At 46.1% G+C, this 25,923-nt stretch overlaps 1 protein-coding gene across 2 annotated transcripts in view; it reads right to left on the reverse strand.

Moving 5' to 3' along the window:
* Mfr (ferlin family C2 domain-containing myoferlin misfire) overlaps positions 1-25,923 on the reverse strand; it is a 258,706-nt gene that overhangs the window by 52,689 nt on the left and 180,094 nt on the right. For both annotated transcript variants that reach the window (XM_077690753.1, XM_077690752.1), the window contains exons 6-15: positions 18,217-18,335; positions 13,418-13,568; positions 9,450-9,507; positions 8,909-9,040; positions 7,208-7,270; positions 6,272-6,356; positions 4,210-4,325; positions 4,027-4,067; positions 2,119-2,305; positions 1,019-1,205 (exon numbers count right to left, since the gene is read on the reverse strand). In XM_077690753.1, coding sequence (XP_077546879.1) covers positions 1,019-1,205; positions 2,119-2,305; positions 4,027-4,067; positions 4,210-4,325; positions 6,272-6,356; positions 7,208-7,270; positions 8,909-9,040; positions 9,450-9,507; positions 13,418-13,568; positions 18,217-18,335 — 1,139 coding nt within the window. The remainder of the gene's footprint in view (positions 1-1,018; positions 1,206-2,118; positions 2,306-4,026; positions 4,068-4,209; positions 4,326-6,271; positions 6,357-7,207; positions 7,271-8,908; positions 9,041-9,449; positions 9,508-13,417; positions 13,569-18,216; positions 18,336-25,923) is intronic.

Consider the following 25,923-nt stretch of genomic DNA (forward strand, 5'->3'; position numbering starts at 1 on the left):
CTGCATGACCCCTTTATTAATTGTGAGCTGTGCCATCCTCTTAGGCAAAGAACCACAATTACTCCGCATATAGGGCTGATGTAGGTGACGTCCCACTAATTCTACTACAGCAGAAACGCTTTCAAGAACCGCCGAAGAAGCGTACTATGTTGTCAGCATTCAATGCCCCAGCAGAACTAATGAAGCCAACCTTATATGGACAGTCCTCGCTACATCCCATGTCACTATATATGTCGCCAACTTTTTTTCTTCTTTTCGCTACTACTCCTCTTCTTACTAATCTGTCTTTTCCCCACTCCTTTTCATGAGGAATAGCACGTCGACGTAAGTATGTTGGCAAAGCTCTTTGCATTTCCTCTTTTAATAAAGAGCTCTCTCTCTCTCTCTCTCTCTCTCTCTCTCTCTCTCTCTCTCTCTCTCTCTCTCTCTCTCTCTCTCTCTCTCTCTCTCTCTCTCTCTCTCTCTCTCTCTCTTTCTCTCTCTCTCTCTCTCTCTCTCTAATTAAGCCCTTAAATAACCAACAGTGATAGAACACTGGAAGAAAATGTATTATTATAAAGTTTGCTAAAGGTCTGTTGCGATTTTCAGCCTGAAATGTGTATACATATCGGGCAGCTAGTGTATACCTTTTCGATGTGAGGTTTTTGTCATACTCATTCGATTTGGTGTACTGAGCGATGTTTTTGTACAAGCATCACCCATAAATTTTGTATGCGACCGGCACCGCTTAGAAACGTTATACCTAGGGAGCGTTCAGAGTCGGTACATGAATTTAACCCTGCAAAATGTACTTGCGATCGCAATAAATACAACAAATTTTCTTCAAGAAGGGGCGACCAGGAAATGTTTAAGTGAAATATCAACACAACTTTATAGACCACACATCTGTACCTACAGAGAGGACCAGCAAATGATGCTAACATCTGCAATAAAGCGTGGGAATGAAAGATTGAATGTGCAAAATACTAAGACGTGCTCCTGCTTTCAAACGAAAAAGCTTCACTGCCGAGGCACTTACCCTTATCGCCTTCGTTGGCAATCTTGGACATTTCAATGAAGTGAGTTCCAACAACAGTGTCATTGACGGCGTCGTTGTCTCTCAACTGGACTTTGATGCGCTGACAGAGCGGCGGGAACATCTCCGTAAAAACCAGCTGTTCGTTCCAAACGGGGGAGCAGCAGGTCTTCTTAACCGTTGTTCGTCCCTGTAAAGCGTGCTCTGTTGCAGCAAGACCCTTTATAAGGTGAAGCCTAACGTTCTATTAGCTCTGTGTCGTCTGTTTTACCAGACATATTTTTGTGTGCGATAACTAAACACCACCACAAGCACTATACTTTGTATAAGAAATAAACAAAGGAAAACAAATATTTCTAGAAGCCAAAGTATCGTCTTTCGGCGAAAAGACGGTACCTGTCATCGTCGTGAGACGTGTTATCACTAATGCATTCGATGTTCACGTGCGTTTGCTATAGGGGCGACGTAATTTCAAGCAATAAAGTTTTAACAAAATTCTTGCCACAACCGCATGCTATTGCCCCACAACTGTGGTAATGTGTTAATAAAACCTTAAGTATTCGCTGCGGTAACTAACATTTCTGTCGGTACTCACATATAAAAACCACCTTTAGCCTTCTCACTAGAACCAGCAACGCGAGATGACCACTGCTAATGTGAGGAAGTGTCCGTAGCTGCCGCAAAGTTTGCGCACTCCAATTAAGAAAAAACTCAAACATTTTCAACTGTTTACTTTCGCGTGAAGGCAACATCCGTAGCCGACATGCTATGTTAGGAATCATTCGGCACACTCGGTCTACCGCGTTATGAGCTTCAGAACACGGAGATATCGCATCCCCCTCCACTACCTCGTCACCAATATGCAGTCTAGAATGCTAGATATAAAACGAGTTGAGCGCTACCAGCAGAGTACGCAATCGATTCGCGGGCAGTCAAAAGATGAGAACTTTCAAGCAAATCGCGTGTGCTTTCTCATTTTAGGTCATATCAAGGCACCTGCACCTTTTAGCTGTCCCTCCGGAAATGTGCAAGCTTTAACAAACGCTTTGAAAGAGCACGAACCATTCAAAACCCACAAGTTCAGATGCAAAGAAAGCGCTCACGGTCATTCCCGCAAAGGAGACTTGGACGTATGGGTCGATCAGCTCCCGGGTCTCCCCCGAGAAGGCCCTCTTGACGTTTGCTACGAGGCCTGAGTTGACTCTGGGTAGCCCGTCGGCGCGGTAAATTCGAACGATGAAACGGGCGTGCTGACGCTCTGCTGGAACTCCATCGGGAAGAAGAAGGTTCCTGCGTGTTTAGGCTCAACGTTAGTCTGAGCACAGGGGAGAGATATTTAGAAGAATTGGATAGTCAACGCGCAACGAAAGGGCAAAGCTTCGCAGGAACTGAATAAATATGTTTATTGCGGTTTATTGCAGCAATTATATTGCGAGCAGGGAGCAATTTATTCGGGTATTTTAAGTGCGGAATGTTTTCAAGGTGCATGACCAGGTGTTCACGCTTGTTGTAGTTTATTTATCTTTGAAAGAAATGCTCATGTAAAGTGCTATCTGCGCGCACAAGATATTCTGGAAAGCGTGCATTTTTTTGTTTTTCGGCATTGCTGAATTTATTTATAAAAGTGAAGTGTTACAGGTATCCGTTCAGCTGTATATAGGATTTTTCAGCCTTCCGATATGTAACTAAGCCTTTCGTTTAGTCACTCATGAAAGTTTGAAACACATGACTAAGAAATTGTACGCACCGGTTTTTTATATTGCAATTACAGTAATACCTCGTTAACTCGAACTCGCATATCTCGAAAAATTGGCTAAGTCGAAATTTTCCGCTGCACCGAACATTTTCCTATAAGTCTCATGTATATTTTTCCCTTTATCTCGAAGTATTTTTGGGTCGGATTGCGGATAACTCGAAATCTTGACTGGGAGTGGAACGAAAATTCCGCCGCCGGACCATTTCACAAGATTCGCGCGATGCTGCCACGCCTGAACTCCGTCGATTCTTTTTCTTATTTAGCCGCGCCTGCCATACGTCGATGCTTTCCGCGAACGCGAAGTGCGCGTTCTACCGAAAATCTACCGAAAGAGCCTTCTCGACAGAATTTTGTTGTCTTATGAAAACGGCAAAGGCTACGAAATTGATCTGCTGGGAGCAGTACATCTTCTCAGCAGCCCTTGGCAGCAAGTTCGCGCAGCGGCTATCGCCAACTGCTTTGCGTACGCTGGGTTTTCACGTTCCGCCATCTTGCCAGAAGCAGAGACGGCAGAGACAGATGACTTCACAGACTGTGAGGAACTTTGTCGAGAGGTCATCAAGCTTACAGGTAACGGTGTCTCCGAAATGACGTGACTTTTCTGGAGTACGCGCTGTGTGAGCAGGATGTGGCGGTGACCGGAGAAATGACGGACGCCGAAATCGTTCAAACGGCCACTAACGTAGGGGACGGCGGAGACGACGGCGATGACGAACCACCTCGAGAGGTGCCGACATCTTCTGAGACGAGAAATTTGCTGCGCTTGCTTCGAAATAAGGTCGAGTGCAGCGGCGGGGAAGATCGACTGATGCGATGCGTCAAGCAGCTGGAGGACGCCTTCCTAGGCCCGAGTACGACCGCAAAGCAGACGAGCGTTAGGCAGTTTTTCTCTGCTAAATAAAATGGCAGTGCGGCAAAACCCAGCCGGTTAAAGTCTCTTGTATGTTATTTTTTTCTCTTTTAAACCTGCACAAGAAGAAAGATTAGAAACTGCCGCTGAAGAGCCGGTAAGTAGTAGTGGTTTTTCTGAAGAGCGCTCATTTTTCCCGGCTATTAGCGCAACTTTGCTTATCTCGAAAATCCGTTTATCTCGAAATTTTCCCTGGTTTTTACGACTTCGAGTTAACGAGGTATTACTGTATTCGCAAATGTTTCTCTAACGCCACCTAGCGCCCTTGTAGAGTAGCTTATGGAATAAAATGCCGTAGGAACAGGTCACCAATCGCGCTTGCAAGAAATTCAGGCTTCAACTCACCCTTCAATGTCGTCGTCATCCGTTTCTTTTTTCGGGGCTGGCTAAATCCAAGAAGCAAGAAATTGTAACGTCAAGATGAGATTCCTTCTCGGTACACATGTTACACATATATATAGTAAGAAATGACGATGCTGTGAAAAAAACACTGATAACTGGGTAAGGCAGAAGTATCACTGTTTGAACCTTTATTGTGTCGCCTTTCCCGACCACTGAGATGTCACACTTGATGTAACCTTTGGGTCCTGCTGTCATGTCATCTGGATCCGTTAGTACGGCCCACTTTCGAGAGAACTGATGCTCTGAAAAGTAGAAAAAAAGATTTAAGACCAAATTTTTCTCGCGTGGTAATGATAGCGTAAATCACGAACTTGCCGAAACAATGATATCTGTAGCTCAAAACGACAACCCTTTAAGAAGAATTTAAGCAACATTCATATAGGGTTAATTTTTTTTGTAATTTAAACAAGTGCTGATTGTATACTCTGAACCACACGGGGATGTATGTACCTTTGGGATTCAGACTCAGATACGTATTAGTAGTGGTTGAAAAGAACATGTAGCTGTCCGCACTCCTAAAGAAAAACTAACAGCAAATCAGTTAATAACAGACAGCCGTTTGCATGGAATGGTGGTTTTTGCTGATAACGAAAGTCCGGAAGAAATTATTCTAGCCCTACCTAATGCACTTGAGCATTGATTGATTGATTGATTGTAGCGTTTAACGCGCCGACGCAACGCAGGCGATGAGGCGCGCCGTAGTGGAGGGCTCCGGATTAATTTTGACCACCTGGGGATCTTTAACGTCCGCCGAAATCTCGAACAGACGGGCGTTTTCGCTTTTTGCCTCCATCAGAAAAGCGGCCGCAGCGGCCTGGAATCGAACCCGCGCCCTCGTGCTCAGCAGCGCAACGCCTTAGCCACTGAGCCACCGCGGCAGGTGCACTTGAGCATTATCGAAGGCGCTATTCTAGCAGGATCTATACGTGAACTTGGTTTTCTACGCAGATTTGGTGGCTGAAATATTCCCCCTCCAAAAGGGTGGTAAATTTATGATGATCAGTAGATCTAACCCAAACCCGCTTTGTAAATTTATGTCATGTTTGAAAGTAGCGGAATTGATTTTTTTTTTTCGTGAGTGGTCCAATTGACATGAAGTTATAATTTTTGCAAATACATGTTTGACTTCATAAGAGTTTTTATTCCATGCTCAATCTTCAATGTTGTGTGCAACACAAGCTTCTAATGACCTTTTTTGTTGTTGTTGTTACCAGCCATAACACCCAGAAGAATTTACTTGTAATTTGTGCAATGAATAGTGTTCTGGCAGGCTTAAGTGCTAAATATATTTGAATAAATTGAAGCACCCAGTAACATGTATCAGCTGAAATACGAACACTTATAAAGACACAAACACGGACATCCCGCAAAGGCTCGAGAGTATTTGTTTTTTCTGTGGGAGTGCGTGATGAAAGTGGTTGGGCGCTTTAAACACATGACACAATGTTACTATCTCCCTAAATATTCCTTCCTTTCTTTGGGTGAACTCAACCACAGTTTTATCTATGACGATAATGCGGACATTGAAAGCATCTTAATTGGTATTAATACAAGATGTTTCAGGGCATAGTCAGTAACCAAAAAGCAAAAGCTGAAGTTGGGTGAAAAACAAAATTAAAACGTAATCAGCCGAGAACCCTTAAAGGAGCCATGAAGACAAAATACAAGTTGGGTTTATTAGAAAGACTGCTTAGTCCCGATAACAATGATACCAATATCATCGCAATCTTCCAACAAATAACGGAGATATGATAGAAAACGTGTGAAGCCGTCGCGACCCCCTAGCCAATTTCCCGCAACTTTTCTATGACGTCACGGAACCTTGTTTGTGCGATTAGCGGCCGCCTAACTGACCTGTCGCAACGACACATGACTGGACGTCTGTAATGGGGCCACTAGTTCCATTTGACCGCATCACTTGAATGCTAACGTGCAGTTAACGCACTGAAAATTATGTTTTATTGTTGGCCCGTATGACGTCATTCTTGCTCATAACACGTCACTGTGGAGCAAAATTTGAAAGTTTTTAAATACTTCTTGCTTTTTTTTCGTTAAAAAACATCTTTTGTGGCTGTAATGGAGCTGAGTGAGATACTGAATCCTAGTTCTTTCAAATTAAACGAAGTTGTATTTTCTCTTCATGGCTCCTTTAAGCACGGTCATTCAGCCAAAGGGCATCCTTTCTCACCGGGCTGGTTGAAAACAGTTCCAACGTCGAGCTTGAAAGACCCGATCACTTTTCCGGAACGTATGATATTTCTATTGTGTAGTGCCTGCAAAAACACAGAACGTACGCATGTGGCGCGGCTCAACCCACTATAATCACAAGTAACCAACTGTGCGTTGTAGAGTGGATTTGGGATTGTTTCGGACAGATCTGTTTTCGTCCGCCGAAGAACAACGAAGAAAGAACACGCCATACGAACTGACGTGCTTGCGTCGTATTTGGTACATCGCTTGAAAGCAATTCAATGAAAATACACAGCAGGAACGAAGTTTGCGCGTTGGGGTGCAATTCAAGCATTGAAAGGGTAGATTTCATTCCTTGCCGCCGTATCTGGCGACCAAACGTCGGTAAATTGTGAAACATAAAACAATTGTGAAACAATGCTCCAATTCACTTTTGCTGACAATGAATTGTCAGTTCTTGGGCGAATATGTGAAGGCTGCCTTCAAACTTTTCTTCATTTTTCTGGCAATTTTATCATAAGTGTATCTCACCGGTGAATTCTGGTGGTGTCGAGTTGCATTAAATTTTTAGCCGTCTATTAAACGTCTGATTTGTTTTAAGTATTCATACAGGTTTTACAAAAACCGGAAATAAATCTTTCAGTGATGTGTTTTTCTGTTTTTTTTTCAAATACTTTTTGGCGGTGTAAAATGAAGTGTTGTATAATTTCCGGCGCGGTTAATACCACAGTAATACGTGTTCGTGAGTCCTAAATGATCCAAATCTTATATCTACAATTTTTTACTCTCTCAGCCGCTGATATTTAATAGGTGTAATAGTTATTTTAGCTAAGGAATGAGACTTGTTCTCTCATAACCTATTTCAAATTGTCACTAAATGCAAATATTCTTCGTCGTAGGAACACGCTTGGATTGAAGCATGCAAATAACTCACCGTTAGCGTTACAATCTTGTCAAACAGCATAGATGGTGCCATGTGAAAATCGAAGACAAAGTACTGAAAGAAGGTGTAAAAAACGATATGGCACAAACTGAATTCACATTTTAGTATTACCCTAAATAATGAGGCAGTTAGCTTGAAGAGTACTTCTACAGTTTGTGTTGATTATACACACAGAAACCATCGACTGTACTTTTCATTGCCGTAGTGTGTGCCGTGCACGTACGCGGTAATAAACTTCCTAAATCGGCTTCCCACTCGTATACTCAATAATGTGGCTTACTTTCAGCTAATGAGGAGCTCATTTATTAGTAAGGTCGGAACGCGTTGCCGTGGCAGCGTACCTTCTCTGAGCCGTTCTGATTAGCATTATCTGATTTGTACTCAACGCTAATTTATTCAATTACCGACCTTAGCCGTATTGATGAATTTCTGAGCATACGAAGCTTCATTTCGGGAGACCTCAAAACTGCGAGAACTGTGTTCGGTTTGTCGAAATCTGTTTTCGAAATGACTAGTTGTCGTACCGATCAAACGCTTCTGTATGTGTGTTCTTGAGACGTTTTCTGTGATTTTCTTTTCACTGTTGTTGTCACCTGTGTTTAAGATTACGCAATACCATAAAAGCGTTTTTTGCGGAATTACGATGATTTTGCATATGGAAAATTCTCTTCGAGCGTTTTTTAGCACTGCATGCAGAAGCGTTCCGTTTATGCCAGAGTAGCTGACGTAGCTGTGCGCCACCAGTGCACAGAAATGCATCGCATACAGCATAATAAACTCCATTGAAAAGCATACATATTTAACATAAACGCTTTATTACTGACACAGGATAGTTGATGGGATGCCAGATCATGAGAGGCATTATGGAAGGCACAGCGCGTAATAGTCCTACTGCGCCTTTCTGGAGATGCGTGATTTATTTTCTTTGTTTTTTGAAAAGAACATCAAGCAAAATGTGATTTTTTTTTAAGATTTCAACAATTTTTATCCTGCTCGTTGTATACATGCAAGGTCAAATAATAAAGGCTGCATATAGGCGGCTTGGAAATCCCGCCAGCTCAATTCTTGCCCAAAGCACATCTACTTACCACCAGTTCTGTAATTTTGACTGTGGTGAGCTTTTAGCCAATTTAGTTATATAATCATTTAAAAACCACTGGCTGTTTCATTCGTGACGCTATTAAACAACGTTGATCGCGTCTCGTACGGGACTTATGAAAAAGACGAATAGAGCTAGCACCGGGCGATAATAATACAGCACAAAGCCTTACAGCTCCCATTCGCCATCCTATGTAGCTTCTTTCACGATCCGGAAAACCATTTTTCTGTTAAGGGAGCCTTTCAAAGCAATATTATCTAAGTACGTGCATCCAGCCAGTGGCCTACATACTCGCAATGTTTTAATGCCATTACGAGCAATAGAAGAACTACAAATTCCCCGCTTGCCTGCGCGCGACAATAAAAGAAATGGAACTAAGTTGATCGTTCTGATATCTCCTAACAGCCTGGATCGCACTTTCAGGTTCTCGCGCATAAATCGATTTGGCTGCTCCCAATCTGTGCGCTCCTGCAAGAGTTAGGCGACGGAAGCCTGCTCTCGTTCGCAACATTAAATGTAGCTTATAAGGATGCGTGGGCGATGCGAAAAGACTGGTGACTGCTAGGCGCAAAGAAGAATAAAATAAATAGTACCTCGTTGTAGTAGGGACAGTTAGTAGATTCCTTCACAGACGTGTACTTCTTCTGATCACCGACTTGCACGCATATCACAGGATCCATATTGAGGCCGGCTAAGTGCCGACCTTCAATAATCGTGACGCACACCTGAACGCAGAGAAAGATGGCATGGAAAAGCGTAGCGGTGTGAAAAAAAAGAAACTGTCGACCATTAATTCAGGCCCCCAAGCTGTAATAAAGCACTGCACAATGAGACGACCCTACGGAAAGTCAGGCAACGTCTAGGAATTGTAAAAGCAGAAACTAAAATTGGAAGTGTCACGAACAAAAACATCGTTGAACTCACAGCTCTTTGGTGTGAGTTGAGTTATAGTGCTTTGCGGCATCGATAGTGCCCCTCAGCATGGCAGGGAATAAGGCTAACACGCAATAATAGACGGGGTAGTGTGATATCTTGTTCTGCCTTAGGTTTTAGGACGCCATTACAGCTTAAAAAACCATGGAACGAAGAACAATCGTTGTACTTTCCACGCCCTCACCGGCACGTTTGCCTTACCTGAAAATCTTGTGCTTTCAGGGCAGATGTGGCTGTGATGTCTTGCCTCAATTTCGGCCTGTGAGGGTGTGAAAAAGAAAATCAAGTCCTCATTATTTTTTTTATTTCAGACCATTTTTAATGACAACAATCCCGCAGCATTGCTGGTATCGTTCTAATTCGTATCTTGAAAGATACAAATTACAGCTTTTATACTGACGAAACATACAACCTAAACAAATTCATATGTAATGTCAGATTAAGCTCACAACAGCCGCAAGTAATTTTGCATTCAGATGACAGAAAATGTACGCAATCCAAATAATCGAAAATAATGTGAGCTTGATGTGTCCTTTAGCCACGGTCAGTCATGTTGTAGCAAGATAACCTGAATAGAACTGAGCATAAGCGGGACGTATGTACGTAGAGATCAGTGGAATTAGCTGTTTTCTCTTCATTCCTAAGGACCCACTCTCGTAAAACGCACGCTTGGGGAAGCTGGCGCATACCGTAACGAAATTAGAGCGCGAAAACCACGACAAGACAAGAGGAGTTTTACGCACTCCAATTGTTATTACAATCCTGTAGTGAAACACTGCAAATCTGATTGCTCACATCCTTCTCGACATTTGGGGCAAATAACGTCACGCGGCAAATGTGGCAAATGAACTTCTTGAAGCAATATAACTTCATGTCTAACGTTCCGGACTCAAAGGTCAGCCTTCCAATGCGCAATAGGTGTATGATTGTCGATCAACTTGGACCAACTTGCAATGTTGAACTGGGACCAAGCGAGGTTCACATAGCAAATTTTTGTATATTCTGTGTTTGTTGTTATTGTGTTATTTCTGTGAGGTATCGACGTTGGCAGCCGGATACATGTGCACAGAATTTAAACAGCCTAGCCAAAGGACTGATTATCTGAACGCACGCGACTTTTGTGCCACTTTTATCAAAAAATTAGCGCAGTGGTGAACGCTAAGAGAACGTCGCTGGCAGTTCTTAAGGAGACCCTGGAACACTTTTTTTTTCAAGTTTTTTAAGTTTCAAGAACATAGTCATCCAACCCATTTAGTACTTAGATCAGACGGTCGGGGAGTTGCTAAGCCAAAAGTCACTGCTCTACACCCGTCCGATAACATAGAAACTTGCTCAAAAGAATGTGTCTCTTTCCAGGTCTTGCCGTTCTTCGAGCGCTCTAATGACGTCATTACAGCGCTGAAGCGGCTATTGGCCGGCTTTCCTTCAGTTGCAGCAATGAACGCATTCGATAGCCACATTAAAGAAAAAAAGCCACAGAAGCAAAGCAGAACAGAAGGCGCATCTGCTGCGACGAGCAAATCACACAGTGCAGCTCCGTGCTGGCGATAACTATAGCTTTCACGGTGCTTCCCGGCGTGACGTAAAAAAGAGTGAAAGCGTTTATCTCAAGTGTTGAAGAGTCTCTTTAATGCACCGAATTACAACTGGGTTTAAATAGGTGTAAACGTGGTGCTTCGAATCTTACTGCACGCGTAACAACCGACTTTGAACGGTATCTAGGAGTTTGGTGTCGATTTCCACGCTTAGTGTCCATTTCGTGATCCCCGTTTATCCACGGGCTCCCACCCTCCCCACAATTAGATGCAGGTGCGAGGTTACGGAACGGATGAAAGAGGTTGAAGTTCCGGCGTTCTTCTTCTTTTACCGCTATTAATTTCCCCAGTTCCTCTGCTTAAAGGAGCCATGAAGAGAAAATACAACTTCGTTTAATTTGAAAGAACTAGAATTCAGTATCTCACTCAGCTCCATTACAGCCCCAAAAGATGGTTTTAACAAAAAAAAGCAAGAATTATTTAAAAACTTTCAAATTTTGCGCCACAGTGATGTGTTATGAGCAAGAATGCCGTCATACGGGCCAACAATAAAACATAATTTTCAGTGCTTTAACTGCACGTTAGCATTCAAGTGATGCGGTCAAATGGAACCAGAGGCCCCATTACAGGCGTCCAGTCATGTGTCGTCGCGACAGGTGAGTTAGGCGGCCGCCAATCGCACAAACAAGGTTCCGTGACGTCATAGAAAAGTTCCGGAAAATTGGCTAGGGGGTCGCGACTGCTTCACACGTTTTCTTCAATATCTCCGTTATTTGTTCGAAGATTGCGATGATATTGGTATCATTGTTATCGGGACTAAGCAGTCTTTCTAATAAACCCAACATGTATTTTGTCTTCATGGCTCCTGTAACAGGCTTCTACGCTGTCAAACTGCGTCCCCTACTAGGCCGGGGCAAACAGTGCCCTCGCCGTTTATTCCCCGCACGTACGGCCTAATTATCCACGCCAACCATCTGATCCCTTCCGCAACGTGAGCAGCCCCCTATACCCTGCCCGTGAACGCTATTGTCCTCGGAACTGCTTCTGGAAAATGCGGTCGATTTTAACCCCCTGTTATGTAAGCCTTCAAGGCCCCCCGTGTAATGGCTGGTTTGTAGCGGCGGGAGGCTGCGTGCTGGGCTTTTAAAGTGAAAGCCTTCTTGGCGCCCTATCAGAAAACTAATCAATTTCCCTATACACTGGTTGGTCGACCGAAAAGCTCTGATAAGGCTCTGGACACACGGCGCGTGCGTGAAACCGGGTGTCCGTTGCGTCAACGCTGTTACTTTAAAATCGTAAAAAAGGAACGGGTCCAGATAAGACAATACACGCATCGATCGTGAAGAAGGAGTACAGCAGTACACCTTTTTTTTATGAACCACGTATCGGTATATATTTAGATCGTTCGTAGATGCATTTGCTTAGTGCGGGAAAAATCGCATCATGTGTTCATTCTTTGTTTGCGATTTGGATCTTTGAATGTTTGGCGGGTCGATTGGACGCACTTTCAGAAGGTTGGACACATTTTTAGCTTAAGCACTGCTCTACACTTTCTTTAGGGAGGGATGCTAACTGTTTTTTTTTTTTTTGCGCGCTTTTGGTTTTGCGGGGAACGTTGAGTGATGTGTATTGGCGGGCTACTAGTAGCACTTCAGAGATTTTCCCTCGCTATTGCCTCTAGCTCAGATCCCTATCCGACGACGTGGGGGCTGCGAGAAATTTGTTGCACGCCTCAAAATCTCTGGAAGTTTCTATATGAAAACAAAGCTACAGTCCTTATACAGCATCGAACAACATCGGCAGTATGCGGCGCTCGGCTTCAAGTAAGTGCGTCCCCCCCCCCCCCCCCCCCCTGAGATTCAATAAAATCCCGAGCCATCTCTAGTCATGTGAAACCTGGGGAGGGGCGAAGCATGCAGTGTATAAGTGCGTTCTTGGCACCTTGGTGTTTTTGCTAACGGAGATGAAACCGTTGGGGGTAGAGGTATACAGCTTTCCTGTAAAAGCCTCTTGTCTTTGAAGTACGAAGCTCTCTAGCGCGAGGCGTAAACGATTGTTCCGGTTCTTTTTTTTTTTTTTTTTACTACGCGTTACGAGGCGCTCCAGAGTGAGGCGTAAACGAGTTTCCCGCTGTTTTAGTACCGTGACTATATGAGACGACGATTATGACGACGACGACCGGACATGCCAACAGCGGAGCCTCTCAGGGGCTTCGTCCCTAATACAATTTTTAGCAGAGCATCATTCAGGGCAATGCGAGCGGGAATTTTAGCCCCTTCCGCAAGGTATAGATAATGGCGCTTCATACCCTCTTTATATTATTTAAGCAGGTGCGGATTCAGGAAAAATATCTTTGGATTCTTACACGTGTACAACTTCACCGATCACCTATTATATACATCACCCCAGTTCCTAAAACCCCTCCGAGTCACCGCAGGTGGCAGCTATCTAAAAACTGCTAGCTTTTTTTTCTTTTTTTCCTTTAATTATTGCTCTCCTCTACACCTTATACCTAGATATCGTATCTACACTCCCGCGTTTCATTCGCTCCGTTCACTTTCACAGTCATTGACCGGTCGGGCCTAAAACCCGGTGCATGACGGCTCACCACCCCGCCAACAAGGCATCGCTCACTTCGTGATGACTACTGGCGTGGTGATGGAGTAGGGCGCCGTGTCCATCGTGAATGGTTCGTCGATGAACATGGCGTTGTCAGCAGCTTCACCTCCCGATAGCAGGTACAGCGTTTGGTCGCTTAGCCTCCGATGTAGGGACTGCGTCGAGCCTGCGAGATGAGATAAAACCGACGTCAACCAGCCAAAAAGGTACAAGGCCTCCAGAAATTGCGTTGAATTTCTCCGATACACCGAACACTTCGATATCTTCCACAGAAAACAACTATAAAATAAACTTCTACGTTGCTTCCCACTGCCTTTGGAAGAGAAGTTGTGCTGGGTGCGCTTGAAAACACGCAAAACGAAAACAAAAAACGCGCACTTCCACGTGAATACGGCACCCTAACAGCTACTTTCATTTAAGCAAGGCGAAAACATGCATGATATCACCAGAATGAAACAACAAATTCCAGAGAAAGGGAAAAGGGCAGTTGCAAGGGTAATAAGATAGCGAACTTCATGTTCACTTTCTTTCGAATTAGTTGTTTCATTCTGTTGATAGTATGTATGTATTCGCCTCGCTTAAACTAAATCAGCTGTTTGTCCGCCGTATTCACGTGAAAGTGCCCTTTTTTTTTATTTCCGTCTTTGTGAGCACACGCAGCACAACTTCCATTAAAAAAATATGTTACACCAATTTTCCTGTCACCAGGAATTACTGAACTTCCAAAGGCCGCAAGGGACATTTGCCACTTAGCCTGTAGTGCTGGCGGTCGAGAACAAAGAGCTGCCACTTTGGGCCCCTCTTCCTTGTGATCGAAGCCATCCGCTTTTAGTACAAGAGAAGAGCTGGCGATGCTGCCATGCGCGTCCTCTCAAGAGGGCCGCACTCCGCTTTCAGGACTGCGGTGCTCTCCGGACAAGCTTTCCGGGCAGTCGTTAAATGAGCCGTCACATCTGCTCCTCACGGACTGCCAGCTAGCCTCGTCCGTGTCCGTACCGCGTCATTGACTCACCGCGAGCGAACCACGCAAGTGCTATCAGCCTACTTAGTGACAAACAGCACTGACTTTAAAAAGAAGTGTTTCGGTTCGAATCGTGAGCGCGAAGTGATCCGTCAAATCTGTCTCAAACAATTTTTTGCGATTGAGCGTAAGCATTGAGGATTCGAACGAAGTTTATTGTCTTTAGGAGAGAAAGAGCGGAAATGAGAATCGCCCTTTGTGAGCGAAAAAGGCTAGGGCAGGACAATGGTGAGTTCCTTTTACAGATTCAGGTAAAAGAGAGTCCTCTTAGAGACAAGGATGGTTGCTTCTAGCATTTTATTATTCGCTTGTATTAATCACTATTTCTTTATTGCACGAGGGGCCTGTGCCTTACAGCGTGTAACGCCCCTGGAAATGCAACTTCGATCTCGATGCGACTTGCAATGTTAAGGCGGCGTGCCTACCTTTTGTGGCACGATGCGGAGAAGTAATTATGCCTGCGACCCGTTTTCTTACGCACACTTTTCACTTCCACTATTATAACCGCACTCAACACATGCTAAGGTTTGTTTTAGTTTTTGTTTTTGTTTTTTGCGGTAAGGCGGCTGATCTCAACGCCGCTGTTTTCCGTTGCTTCTGAAAGCTACAACGAAAAACAGCGCAAAAGACAGGACACAGTTAAGAACCACAGACCACAGGCGCTCTTCTTCTCTTTTTTGTGGTTATTAACAGTGTCCTGTCCTTTGGGCTGTTTTTCTTCGGAGTGCAATCCACAAACTGGCTCTTCAGCAAACCCTTCTGCTGAAAGCTGTTTTTTTTTCACATCAATTCTGCCGTTTACCTGTCGTCTCGACAAGGCGTTTAACAGCAAAAAGGATAATAATAATAATATTAGTAATAACTGTGATTATTATCATGATGACATAAAAAAGAGGAAAGAAATTAGGAAAATAAGGACAAGAAGATGATGACGCTTCTTATGACGGGTATGGTGGTGAGTATGATGCTAGAAAAGGTGTTGGCGCTGAAAAAAAAAACAACCTCCGGAGAAAAAGAAAAAAAAAATCCATTCGATGACCGCTAGTAGTCAGCTGAGAGAAAAAAATTGACCGCGTATCTGCTCCTTTCGTTGCAAATGTAGTTATAAGACGATAGTCTTATCGACTTTTGCCAAGTAAATGCCTCCCTTCGCTTTCCCGCTCACCTCTCATGTTGTTCCTGTTGCGTCGCGCTCCTCCCAAGGTAAAGACGCCAAAGGTTTGCTTAATCATTTTAAATTTCCCGCGTTCCACTGCTCCAAACCGGGTGTCTCGATGCCAACGCTGCCGTACGGCGAAGACGCGTGTGAATCGAGGCGCCGCCCTCTTCAACGTTTATAGAACCGTGTTTCCCTAGTCCACGTGCGTTCTAAGCAGAACGTGGAACCTATCTAGTGGAACCTTTGGTAACTCTTGCCACTTCATTTCTTCAAATGCCGCCAAAAGCTATTTGGCGCGGGCGACAGCAGGCGACGGCGGAGTGATATTTTTTTCTTCATTTGATGAAGTATTTTTTCTCGCCAAAATCAAACATGTCCGATTTTTTATAAAGAAACGCTGCAAATGTCACTTCTGTATAATTTGTTGTCTTATATATGCGTAATATCTTGTTGTTCTTCAACAATATTGACAAGTATGAACATTACACCGGACTTAGACGGGCACATTTAGCTGTGACTATATAAGAATATTGCGCAGGCATTGTTTTACTTCGGCCGGGTGGCTGAATCGGTTCACAGACAGACAGACGGACAGACATACAGACAGACCAAAATTTCTGGGTTTAATGAAGTAGCCCAAGAAAGACTATCGTATTTAAAAACCATCAAACCTGGTAGAACGTGCGTACGTGTAAACTAAATAGCGTAACAAGCGTATTATTACTTCGGTTTCCGCCGAAAAGCACGATTCTGCTATTAGCAATGACAGCACGTGCATCGAGGTCAATTTGTTCGCAGAGAAAGAGTACGACAAAAATTTTTAGCACACTCCTTAAGGGAGGGTAAAATAACCGCCTTGATTTGTTTTTCTATTAATTTGCGCCATTTCCGGCATTTTCTGTAGCCTCGTTGCAACTATTTTCGTTTTCTTTTTTTTTTCTGCTCAAATCCAACTCCCAGAATGGCGTCCGAGGTACCAGGTGCGTGGGTGAGACAATTCCGCTGACGCTAAATTACCCGCTTAGCAGTGTAACACTGGCTGCACCCCGAACGACCGCTCAGGCAATAAAGGATAGCCATCCTCCCTCTAACAGCTGTAGCGGGGAGAGAAGAGGATATAGCTTGAAACGACCCCATTAAGTTCCAGGTATTTTAACCCAGTAAATGTTACGGCTGACGTACAGTAGTAGTTGTATCCCTGAAACGTTTGCCACCCGTTGTTATGGGCGAAGGTGTCCAAAATCGCGCTAGTCCACTGCCACATACCACGGCAGACAATTTTCCTTCACATTATGCGACCACCTCTCGTAAAGAGTACTAAAGAAGGTATAATGATTTCTAGGTCAAACATTGTTTGTATGTAGCGCATAGGGATTACCTTACCAGCAATACCGGGATTTTAACCTTTTTTTGCTTTAAAGTTTTATAAATTTTACCGATGCTCCACCCAGTAGTGGAGGGCGCCCAGTAGTGGAGGGCTCGGGATTAATTTCGACCGCCTGAGGATCTTTAACGTGCGCCGACATTTCGACTCACGGGTGTTTTCGCCTTTCGCCTCGATCTGAAAAACATCCACCGCGGCCGGTATTGAACCTACGTTTTTGGGCTCAGCAGCACAACGCCTTAGCCACTGAAAGCCAGAGTTCCAAAACATCAGATGCACACAGGAACAGATCCGGGCTCCATAACTGTAATCTTGCTTTCCCTGAACCCTGCTTTTCTGTGGATACAGATCCCAAACAAGTGTAAAAGGCTCGGGAACTGGACCGGTTGTCATGCGGCTGTACTGTTGTAACTGCGAAAACTTGATGGGATTAACTCTGTTATGCACAGAACTTCGTTTTGGGAGGGAATCAGGATTTTATTGAAAAAATAGTAAAATGTTGGTTAGAAATTGCCTTTCTTACAAAAAAAAAATTGGCACTGTTGCTTCAAAAAATATGAGGTTGTCCCCTGAGGTGACAACCATGTAGGAAGGGTCTAAGGGTCACTTTCGGTGGAACGCCCGCAAAACACTCCTTGTTTCCCCGCAGGCACAAGGGGACATTGCACGTTTCATGCATGCACGTCATTCTTGAAGGCTGGGATTTTGTACTGCCCACACCGCACTTGCACATACTGCACATCTACACATGCATAGTAAACTTCAGTGACACGGCGCTCTGTACTAATTGATTGCAGCACTTTATTTCTAAATTGCTTAGTATTAGCTACTCATACAACATGTCATCCCATGCAAGCGACTCAGCAAGAACTAGAATTTAAGCAAAAAAAAATCAAGAAAAGGTGGTTACTTGGGGTGACCACCACGCCAGAAAGAGTTGAGAGAAAACCACAACACGCGCGCTGGTGTTGTATTCTCTTTGTCCCGTCAAGTTCGCGCTGATCGATCATTATGAAGACATAGACCGCGCTTCTCGTTTACATATCCCGGTCCTTAGCCGACCAAGTGAAAAGCTACGCGCCATCCGATTGTTCTGGAGCCGGAAAGCGGCACCATTGGGTTTTCCTCTTGCAATGGTCTTACAGAACCTGCTAACCCTCTCTGCCAGTGCATTGTGAAAGTATCGGTCAAAAAGCTCTGTCTACCCCTGTAAGCCCCAGAAAACTTTCGGGCTTCCATGACGTGCTTACCGTACTGTACAATGTCCTCGGCATCTTTCAGTTTGACCTTCTCCTCTGCGTCGCAGGAGGGTCGCTGTTTGGCGATCTTGAGGGCCACCGCCAACGTCTTCATCGCCGCTGGTAGTGACCTGCGAGTAATGTATGCGAAGAGGAATTAGGCAAGTATGAATTGTTTTACATAGACACTTTGTATCTTGAAGCGGCCGCATAACGTTAATATTTATTGCATGCAGATTCCTTAGAAGCTTCAGGAGTCTTCTGTGGTTTCAGGGTCCTGGTCAGTTTGCTTTCAATGCGAGGTGCCTACAAACCTTCTGTTTGTTAAGGGGGACAAAGTAGTCAGATTATAGGGCCTTTACCTTTTAAAAATTCATTACTTTTTCAGCGTAGCAGTGGCTATCTTTTCCGCCTGACCCGCCGCGGTGGCTTTGTGGCTAAGGTTTGTGCTGCTGAGCACGAGGACGCGGGTTCGATTCCCTCCCGGTGCGGCTGCTTTTCTTTTGGAGGCGAAAAGCAAAAAACCCGCCCGCATCTTCCCACGGGGGGAACTCGAGTAAATGCGTCGCAGAGTGGTGGGGGTATCGCGTGAATGTTGCGTAATTGGGTATTGTTTGGGAATGCTTAATTGTTATTTCGTCTTTATTATTCTTATTTATTGAATGAAGGACAAGCGAAGGCAAGGAGTGTAAAGTTAAAGTCTCTCTTTATTGTTTGGTGCCGTCAAGCAAAGCGTCAAGTCAAGCGAAAGCCAAGCAAAGACGACCTTGACTGAATTCCGAACGCGCGCTCCGCCACTGATATACACACCGCCCGCGTTCGAGGAAGATGAGTACGGGGCAGAGACGCGCATGCGCACACTTCCGTACACAAGCGCGCGAACTTTCCACGCACCCACCACGCCGTTATCACGTGTACACGCCCTGCCGCCGTTATTGTTGTTGAGAGCGACGGAGCGCACGGGGTACACGCGCTCCTCCCGCTCCCCCGCACCTGTTGTTGAGAGCGAGGAGGGTACGGGGGAGAGACGCGCACCTGCGCCTCGACGCGACGCGCATGTGCAGTGAGCGTGTGGACGGCGCCGGCAACATCGACGAGTGACATCGCGAGCCTAAGAAATGTTCCGCATTTAAAACGCCTGTTCGTACGAGATATCGGCACACGTTAAAGATCCAGGTCGTCAAAATTAATCCGGAGCCCTCCAACTACGGCGCGCCTCATCGCCTACGTGGCGTCGACGTGTTAAACCCTACAATAATTCAAATCAATCAACCTTTTAAAGACGATAGTCTTTCTTGGGCTACTTAAACCCAGAAATTTTGGTCTGTCTGTATGTCTGTCTGTCCGTCTCTCTGTCTGTGACTCGATTCAGCCACCCGGCCAAAGTAAAACAATGCCTGCGCAATAGTCTTATATAGTCACAGCTAAATCTACCCATCTAAGCCCGGTGTAATGTTCATACTTGTCAACATTGTTGAAGAAGAACAAGACATTACGCCAATATAAGACAACAAATGAATGCAGAAGTGATATTTGCAGTGTTCCTTTATAAAAAATCATGCATGCTTTATTTTTGCGAATATAAATACTTCATCAACTGCAGAAAAAAAATTCACTCCGCCGTCGCCTGCTGTCGCCCGCGCCACTATAGCTTCTGGCGCCATTTTAAGAAACCAACCGGCAACAGTTACGAAAGGTTCCACTAGATAGATTCCACGTTCGTCTTGCAACGCACGTGTAGTAAGGAAACGCGGTTCTATAAACGTTGAAGTACAGCACCTAGATTCACGCGCGTCTTCGCCGTACGGCAGTGTTGGCATCGAGACACCCGGCCTGGAGCAGTGGAACGCGGTAAATTTAAAATGATTTAAGCAAACCTTCTGCGTCTTTACCTTGGGAGGAGCGCGACGCAAGAGGAACAAAATGAGAGGTGAGCGGGAAGGCGAAGGAGGGTATTTACTTTGCGAAAGTCGACAAAGCCTATCGTCTTTTGTAGACATTTGCAACGAAACGAGCAGATACGCGGCCAATTTTTAGCCTGGGTTATATCGGGTAACCGGACTGCTCTTCCAGTGTTTAAAGTAGAATAAACCGGTAGTTGATAGAGAGCAACAACTGAATGTGTTTGCGCTTGTGTGTCGAATGAGCGGAAAACCAACGCAACAGCGCATGCGCAGAGTGCTCAGGAGCCTCTTGAAGCAGGGGGAATCGTCATTCTGCTTCCCAAGCGACGGTTTCGCCTTGCGTTGTTTAAACCACAAGAGGATCGCTAAATACTAAACACATTCTGATGGAACGTGGTGAGCGGAGTTCCTCAGTTTTGGCATTGACGGTGTTAAATTGTGGGTGCTATCAGGTGGAGGATGACGTAGCTGTAGTAGGTACGGGTATGAAGGCGACGATATATGATGGCTTGGTGGTTGGTTAGGGTTGGTTGTGAAAAAAGGTAGACAACTGGAATGCTTCTGTCCCTGCTCCCTTAACTCCCCTCCCACTCTCCCCCTCCCCCCTCCCTCCAACCCCCCTAGAGCAGTGGGAACCAGCTGACCGGCCTAATTTGGCTCGCCAAAGGGCCTTGGTTTCTCTGGCCATCGAGTCGGCCCGGTCAAGTGACATCATGGACGAGGAACGCTTCGCCGCCACCCTCTTCCTTTTCTTTTTGCTCTAATAAACGTTCGCTGTTACTACTACTTTCTGATGGAGGCAAAAAGCAAGAGCGCACGTTTGCGCAAGTGTCGAGGTTTGCGCGCACGTTGAAGACACCCTGTAGTCGAAAAATACCGAGCCGTCCATTACACTGCCCAGTTGTACCTACGACGCGTAAAAGTCTCATCATCCGATTAGATTTTTTTTTTTGTCGAAGTCTTCACACACGGGCGTTCTTGCTTTTCACTGAACAGAAATTTAGGCAGAGGGGTAGGAAGAAGGTTGCAGTTATGCAAGACTGAAAATAGCAAACTTTATACAGCAAAATGGGTTTTCTTTTCTCCGTTCTAGCGTATTTTAATGCACCTTCCTCCCACGCAGAAAGTTTGGGAGCGCCAAACGAATGTCCGAGCCCGCACCATATCTCCGCGTCTTTTCGCGAATTCGTTGGCAAGCGTTGTGGGGAAGCGCGGCAAATCCATTAGCGAGATTATACGGCGCATGTGCGAAAAGCCATATAGTAGGCCAGGAGGGCCGAGGGCCGGCAGTTATAGAAACGACCGACGCTGGGCCGCCGCATGCCGGGGTCATAAATCCGGGAAACGCGCAGGTGGGTTCCGCAAGCGAAGTCTAGGAAGGTTGCTCAGTTTACCGCTGCGGGTTTGAAAAATATCTCATTTATTTGTTACTCGGGAATTGCTTTTGGAGTCTAGAAGCGTTTCGACGGGGAATACCGATGTGATCACAGCAATGCCCTCGTTATTACTATAGACTTGAAAGATGAACGAATTTAGGCGATTTGATCACACTAGTTCGTGCAATAGGGGCCAGGCTATAATAGACGATAACAGCACGTGTCGTGTATCATGCAAGAAGCGGCCAAAAGAAGCAAAAACTAAACAGAGCTCTGCTGTAAATAAAAGATCTTCTAATCCACAAGTTGTTCGGGCGCAACAAAAAAAAAAGATTTGTGTTTAGCCTAATATTAACCGCAGCCAATATAAAGATATGGGAATCGGTGCATTTGCTTTAATGCGTCACAAAAATATGCAGGCCCTCTTACCACTAGAAATCCATTATTTTGAGGAGGTTAGGTATACCTCAGCTCGATTTCCTATTCTAGTTTCGGCATTCGTTTAACTCGAGTCGAAAACAGTACTCTAAGGCCAGTTTATCCCCTGGTAAGCTACTAAGGCACGTCGAGAGATGTATGTTCACTTCAGTAAAAAGAAAAAAAAAACAGTTACCACGGTAAGGAGTTGTATCTGCAGACTCGTGCGCAGCAGTGTATCGCCTTAGACACTGAGCCACCGCGGCGGGTACTGACCTCGAACTTCGAAGCAGTATCACAGTACGTTAAAGTGCACAAGAGCCAAGCATCCGCACCTGAGTGGCTGTCTAGAATAGAACCCTTGACTACACTTCAGGAATTTTAAAGGGACATCAGCCCTCATGGGTTGGTGGCGTGTTGCTTCAGTTGTTAATGTAAACAGTTTTGTGTTGTCTTTCTGTATTGCGTCAAAGACCGGCCTTAAAGGGACCCTGCAACACTTTCAATAAGCGATTTCACTCTTTCCTTCCCGTCTGGAACCACCCCGAAAGCTATAGTTATCGCCAGCACGGAGCGTCACTGCGTGATTTGCTCGTCGCACCAGATACGCCTTCCATTTCTGTTTTGTTCTTGTGGCTTTTTTTAAAGCTGCTATCGAAAAGTGTTCATTGCTGCAACTGCAGGAAAACCGGCCAGCAGCCGCCACATGGACTTAGTGACGTAATTCGAGCCGTTGAAGAACGTCAAGACCAGCAAAGAGAAAAAAATCTTTCGAGCGAGTTTACAAATTATCTGATGGGCATGGAGCAGTAATTTTTGGCTGAGGTACTTTGCGACCCCCTAATCTAAGTACTGGGTGAGTTGGGTGACTTGTTCTGCAAGCATTCAAGATTTCAAAAAAAGTTGAAGAAAGTGTTGCAGGGTCCCTTTAAAAAAGAAAAATTACGCCCACCTCCCCTCGTGGGAACCCTGGTGTGATGCGACGCTGAGGGGGGGTTCAAGCGCAAGCGGAGAGCAACCGTCGACCGAAAGGCCGCCGGAGAGCGGCACACCGGTTATATGCGCAGCGCGCCCAAAGGAGAGGAGACCGCGGCGAGAGAGAGTGCCGCGGCTATGACGCAACACAATCCAACACAATCCACTTTAATCCAATCCAATCCAATCCAAATCCAATCCAAGCCAAGCCAAGCCAAGCCAATCCAATCCAATCCAATCCAATCCAATGCCCCTCGCGAGAGAGTGTTCGCTATCGGAGAGGAGAGGGAGAGAGTGGCTGCGGACAACAACGACGGACGCACGCAGGAAGGACAGGGCCGCCGACAAGAGATGCTCTCAGCGGCCATGCGACTCATCAGACGAGTGGCAACCCGCAAGGCAGGCATGAAGGAAGACAGTCTCACCAGACTCGTCCAGTCCTTCGCCGTTAGTCACATCGCTTATGTAGCAGCGTTTCACAACTGGACAGCCGCAGAACGCTCCAAGCTGGACGCGGCCATTCGGAAAGCCTACAAGGCAGCGCTCGGCTTGCTACAGTGTACAAGCACCGACAAGCTCCTCGAGATAGGCATCCACAACACTTTGGAAGAGATTATAGAAGCCCAGAGTACAGCACAACACGAGCGCTTGTCCCAAACACGCACCGGACGGTCTATCCTGCGAGCAATCGGCGCGACTCCCCTCGCCACCCATCCAACAGACACCGTTGCACTACCAGAGGCAACAACGAGACGGCTTACCGTAAGCCCGATCCCGAAGCAGATGCATCCGGAACACAATAGCGAACGGCGGCTTGCAAGGGCCCGAGCCCTCACGACCCTATATGCCAATGACAACGGAGCCACATACGTCGACGCAGCGGTCTACCCACATCGACCAGGGACCTACGTAGCGGTAGTGGTGGACGCCATCACTGGCGACACTCGCAGTGCGGGCAGCTTCACCGCAGCGGACTCACACCAAGCGGAAGAAATGGCCATCGCCTTGGCCATAACAGACCCCAAGTGCACTACAGTGATCAGTGATTCGCGAACCGCAGTGCTCCGTTACGCCACAAACAATGTGTGTGCCAGTGCAGTGAAAGTGATCAGTACCGCGAAATCTACGAACACCCCAGTAACTCTCCGATGGTTCCCCGCACACATGGGGTCCCTACATCTCGGAACAGGTCTCGCCAACCGCAACGAGACGGCCGATGCCGCTGCGCGCGCGCTCACACACCCCGCGGCGGCTAACGGCTCGGCCACGTCTCCAGAACGGTACGAGCCTCCCGAGTGCACCCCCCTCACGAGCTATGGGGACATTCTGCTGTGGTATAGAACTAATCGAAGACGGCGACCCCCGCCTCACCCGAAACTTTCACGCGCGGAAGCGGTGACATATCGACAGTTACAGACTGGGTCCCTTCTAACCCCGGTGCTAGGTGTACATGTGTGCCCCGAAGTATACGAGACAGATGTGTGCCGATTGTGCGCGAGTGCCAAAGCAACTACAGCCCACATCCTGTGGAACTGTGAACTGAACCCGCGGGAGGCTGCCACACAAACGCAGCTTCCCCCAAACATTACGAACGCGATGACCTCGTCGGACTACAGCACCCAACACCTGGCCGTCCAGCAAGTGCAGGCGGCTCTCGAACGCCAGCTGCCTAGGATCGCACCCACGGGTACGGGACGCCTCTCGGAACTCGGGGCGTGCGGTCTGGCAGCGGCAGAAAGAGCACGCCGGCACGACGTCGTGGCCGCGTCTTAGAGGCTCGCCCCTACTGGGCTCGCTCCTAATTGCAGGCTTTCAATAAATGTTGTTCTCTCTCTCTCTCTCTCAGCGTCGTATCTAAAAAAATGGTGGTAACCGAGTGGGTAAGACGACTGCCCCTAACTCCGTTGATCTACCAGACGCAGGTTGAAATTCTGCCGGTGCCGGTGATTTCTTTTCTTCATACTGTTACACTGAGTTTTGTAAAACGCCGGAATTAACGCATTGATAAACAGCTTCGCTGTTAAAAAAGCATGTTCTGTGCAGAACCTCAGCAATTCCTCCTGCGTCGACGAGGCGTGTGGGTGCCAAGTCTCTCTCATGGCCCATAATTCTTAACGGCAGCGCGGGGCAACCCCTCATGTCTCAGGGGAGCGCCTGTGCCGTAAGTAAGCGCGGTTGCGCACCTAACCCAGTTAACCAGAACGCATCCCCGAGGGAAACACGCCTTCCCAACGTTCCTACTGTTGACTCAACCACGCGCCCTGTGGCGTAAACACACGTGCCGGCGTTGGGAAACAGCCTAATGTGTGCTGCGTAAGCCCACTGGTTATGCGAGCGTAGACAATTTAGCGCCCGTATCGAGCGAGGCTGGTCAAAGCCGCCAAACGCGCACGTAGCCCTCATAACGACCTCGCCGTTGAGGCGCCGTGGCGAAGATGCTCGCTTGGGGAAAGATGGCGAAGATGATTGAGCTCGTTGTAATGAGTGGGTGACCGATTCATAGCGAAAACAAAGTCCGTTCGAGGATAGGCCCGGCGATGTTATGTCTAGGCATGCGGGAAGCTTGAGACGCACGTGCTTGCGATGGGCATGTCGTCGGCGAGTAGATCAGTTCGCAGATTATGAAAGACGATAGTCTTTCTTGGGCAACTTGAACAAAAACATTTTGGTCTGTCGGTCTGTCTTTTGACTCAGCTTTCCGGAAAAAAGTTGAAAGAATGCTTGAACGAAAGGTTTATATAGGCAAACATTTTTCAGGGAACTAAATCTAAAACAAGCTGCATACTTGTGACCATTGTAGAGCAGAAAGATAGCATTAGGCATATGTGAGGAAGAACATCAATGAAACATTGGTATTTGCAGTGTTCTCTTAACTGAAAATAAATGTGGGTTGATACATGTAAGAGCAAATAATAATCAAGAAATTTAAAAAAAAAGAATTCGCGCGAGCATGGACCTCGTGACAGTGTTAGCAGTAACTAAAGGTTCCAGTAGATGGCGCCAGCAGTGGGACGCGGGAAAATTTAATGGACTTCAGCAAACTTCCT

Source organism: Haemaphysalis longicornis, unplaced genomic scaffold (genome assembly GCF_048455015.1).
Source record: "Haemaphysalis longicornis isolate Haplotype H1 unplaced genomic scaffold, Haemaphysalis longicornis Haplotype H1 scaffold_10, whole genome shotgun sequence".
Lineage (NCBI taxonomy): Eukaryota > Metazoa > Arthropoda > Arachnida > Ixodida > Ixodidae > Haemaphysalis > Haemaphysalis longicornis.